The 3,736-nt window shown below is 49.3% G+C and overlaps 1 protein-coding gene across 1 annotated transcript; it reads right to left on the bottom strand.

The window, feature by feature from the left end:
* Positions 1-1,656: 1,656 nt before the first annotated feature.
* LOC146171581 (uncharacterized) lies at positions 1,657-3,415 on the bottom strand. Its single transcript, XM_084586452.1, has 3 exons — positions 2,783-3,415; positions 2,387-2,666; positions 1,657-1,663 (listed from the first exon to the last, which is right to left on the bottom strand). Exons 1-3 carry the CDS (start codon positions 3,237-3,239, stop codon positions 1,657-1,659), a joined length of 744 nt encoding a protein of 247 aa, XP_084442578.1. The 5' UTR covers positions 3,240-3,415.
* Positions 3,416-3,736: the final 321 nt, after the last annotated feature.

Raw genomic sequence — 3,736 nt, 5'->3', positions numbered from 1 at the left:
AGAGCCTTTGTCACGGCGGTTCGGATCGCTTCGGTGTTGCCAAAACTGACTCCTTTCAGAAGATTCTCATGAAGAATTTTCCGGAGCCAGATCAGGATTATAGGGAGCTGGGGCAGAAGTTGTGCTTGGTCTAAAACTCCCGTACGCGCAGCGGCTGGGAACTTTGTCTGGGTGCACCTACCAGGTACCTGCGATTTCCTGCCGCGCTCGGAGGACCATGTTTCTCAATTTCTCGAGCAAATCTACGTGGTAGCCTTAATTGCCTGTCCTTGGGGTACAAACTCATTTGTAAGCCACACGGTTGACATCAAAAACGCACAGTTTGCGTTGTTTTAACCTTCGACAGGCTCACTATTGCCATCTTGGGGCGAGGTGACTCGCAAATGTACCATGCACCAGGATCGCACTCAACCGTGTTTCGTCAGAGGTAATGACATTTTCCAATAATTAAGGTTCAATTTCAGGGTTTAAATAAGGCACAAATGTTTGCCCCTGATCACCACTTGGCTGTTCTTGTGGATATCAATAAAAAATTTTGAGACCGGCTTGGCGCACGATTGTTGCGTATACGATGTCGTGTACGGTTATTTCTAGAACGTTTACTCTGATATCATCCGCACACTCGTTCCATTCTCAAACATTTCGACGGGTTTCAACAAAGTTTAAACCTAGTTAGAGGTTTAGTTTGGTTTAGCTGCTGGTCGATATTTGATTCCTTTCTTTCGTGCTCCAAGTTTCGAGTTAGTGACGAAATGGGCTGAGCCGAATGAATTGAGCACACGCACATTGAGACTTGGCTGTAGAGGACGCGGTCATGTTCACAGTTCTCCCAGCGTTTGTGCATTTCCTTGGCTAGCCGTTCTCGTTGGGCTCGAACTCGGTATATTTATGACTGTGCTCCATCTCTACGCGGTCACGTCGTTTTGTACCACCTGCGTCCTCCTGCTGCTACTAGTGGCTTAGTGGTTAAGGCGCTCGCCGACTGACCCGAACGCGGCAGCCGCGTTTCAGTGGAGACGAAACGCAAAGGCGCCCGTGCGTTGTGTGATGTCAGCGGCCTTTAAAGTCCCTCAGCTAGTCGAAATCATTCCTCAGCCCTGCACTACCGCGAATCTTTCTCTCTTCTTTGACACCACCCTTTACTTACCGCGCTGTTATGGTGTTATCCGAGGTTGAGGTGTTATACGTCTTCGCGACCGGCCGAAAATGCCCTCAATCGCCTTCAATATTAAGGATAGGATAACGAAGAATTCGCATAGGCTTGCTGTATTATTTGGTAGGTGTCATCAAGTTACTTATTTAGATTATTACAGAACTTGAGGGTGTATGTTGTTCTCGTGCGGATGCTATCGCACGTCGTGTCAAGGGCACTATTAGTTGGTACAAAGAAAAAGCGATTCTGATACTCCCAGAGAAATAGAGCAGACTACACTAGCCAGTGCCATAGTCCTTCAATGCTTTTATGGTCACGAAACTCCGGCCAAAGTTTCATATAAGGACAGCGCGTGCCGCTGGGGGCGCAGCTGGTCTAGTGGGGGCATGAAACGGTCGCGCGAGCCTTGTACGCAGCGGTTTCCCGGCCAGCAAGCTCGCGTTCTCTTGGTATTTTCGCTTTTTGGGGGTTGTTAGCTGGGCTTTTCGTGAACGCTACTTCACTCATAACCTAAAAGCAAGGGTGCAACAAGAAAATACTGAAACCCCTGTCATCGACAGTGGCCGCTAGCAAACCCTGCTGGCTGCCGTTTTCTGATGAAACACGCCCTTGCTTTTTGCTTGTTATGAAACTGATTCTCGTACATGAGTGGCACGTGACTCGGCGCTCACTGTCTTGGACGCCTTGCAGCTTTTCCTTTAGGACAGTGAATAGATTTGCATTGAAACCAAAATCAGCTTTCAGGTTTCGCATGTAGCCATAGATTGTGCGAGGATTTGGCAAAAGCAGATAATCATTCTCGTGCAGGAATGTGTAGACTGCTGTGGACTTCATTTTGAGATGGAGACAGTCATAAAGCCACTCCTTGTTGTATCTAGAAAAAAAAAATTATAAGTAGGACACGCATGTAGGCACTTCACATTTGAAATACATTACAGAAGATGGCAATCCTGGAAAACACACCTGTACACGTTCATTACAGACATAAAACTGAACAGTATCGCCTGACCCAGTTAAAACTGATGCACCAGAACTCAGACCCGGTGCCGTCCCACGCATATTCGAAGGCCTGCCATCGTATCTGACCAAACCGAAGCATGTTACGATAACAAATTCTAGAACAGTAATTGACACGCATATGTACGATATGTTTGGCTCAGTTTCGGAAGTGCAATACCTACGCAAGAGAAGGCGCGGCGCTCATAGCGCGGTTTTCTAATTTTGGACTCTTACCTTGCTGCTTTATTAGACTTCAGGTTGGTCTTCATCAGGCACTGATCAAAAATCAACTTCTGACGCGATGACAACTTTGCGATGTCTCCCTCCAATCGTCTCAGCTTGTTCAGCTTTAATGCCATCGTCGACAGCTTCATCTGGCACAAGCGATGTTGTTGCTGCGCGCTCCGGAGCTGACCCTTCACTGCCTGAAGCTCCGACAGTGAACATACCGCTCCCTCGGTCTGACAGCCAGTGTGTGAGCTTGTGGAGGCACTTTCAGGGTCCGATGTCATATCTGCACGGAAAAGTAAACAGTTCTTCAGAACGTAGCAGTGAGAGATCACGAAGCCCTCTGCAGGAAAACCTGCTGACAACAGCAATAAAAGGCACCCAGAGGCGTGAGCGGCTTACCGTCATCTCCGCATGCGGTAGTGGACTTGTATGCGCTTGAAGAACCATCACTTTCTGCCACAGCGCTGGGTTCCGGTGATTTCCGGAGTCTTTTTGCTGGCGGCTTGACTCTGGACTTGCGAGTTCGTGGCTTCGGTTTGGTCAGATACGATGGCAGGCCTTCGAATATGCGTGGGACGGCACCGGGTCTGAGTTTCACTTTCTCGCGCTTCAGAGACACAGATCCTCCTTTCACTACAAAATCGTCAGTCCGAATAATATCCGTGGGGTCAAAATGTCTTTCGCAGACACGGACATGCTTTGAGGCGAAAGTGAATCCGCCGCTTTCCCGTCTTGGTATAGCCCGCTTCCATTTATCCCGCTGCTCGGCATCGCTCGGTAAACAGAATAGCGAGGCCTTCTGTTGCGTGCCTCGGTATCCAGAACGGCAACCCGTCACACAGCAGGTCTTCGGCATCGCAGGCTAACGTGTCACATTCACTGCTGTAAGAATGAAAACAAACTTAGGAGCGAAAATAACAGCAGCCGCACAGGCGACGTCGCGCTCAAAAAGGGCTCTGCCCGTGTCGATGTTCCCATCGCTGGCCCCCATCGTACACCTGGCGCCGCCTCGCGGAAGGCGCGGTCAACATATGAAGCTCTCCCATAGCGTTACGGCGGAGTTTTGTGACCAGAAAAGCATTAAAGGACTATGCCAGTGCTAAAACCCCATCTTCCGCCTAACTTCACCAATCTCGCGGCAGTAGGGCCGACAGCAGCCCAAAAGGATATTTGCATTACTGCGCCGCGAAAGGGGCTTCGTACGCTTGCAGCAGAGTGCCGAAACGCAGAACGAGTGATTTCAGCAGATAAATACACTGCTGGAGAACGTATGCATACAGAGGAAAAAAAACTAACTAGTGGGCGCACAGGCCAAACAGCAATCATTGTTGCTCACTTCGATCGACTCTTGTT

Source organism: Amblyomma maculatum, unplaced genomic scaffold, assembly GCF_055883805.1.
Source record: "Amblyomma maculatum isolate TAMU_Amacu unplaced genomic scaffold, ASM5588380v1 scaffold_19, whole genome shotgun sequence".
Classification (NCBI taxonomy): domain Eukaryota; kingdom Metazoa; phylum Arthropoda; class Arachnida; order Ixodida; family Ixodidae; genus Amblyomma; species Amblyomma maculatum.
Note: the sequence above shows the minus strand (reverse complement) of the source record. Positions and strands in the feature narration are given on the sequence as shown.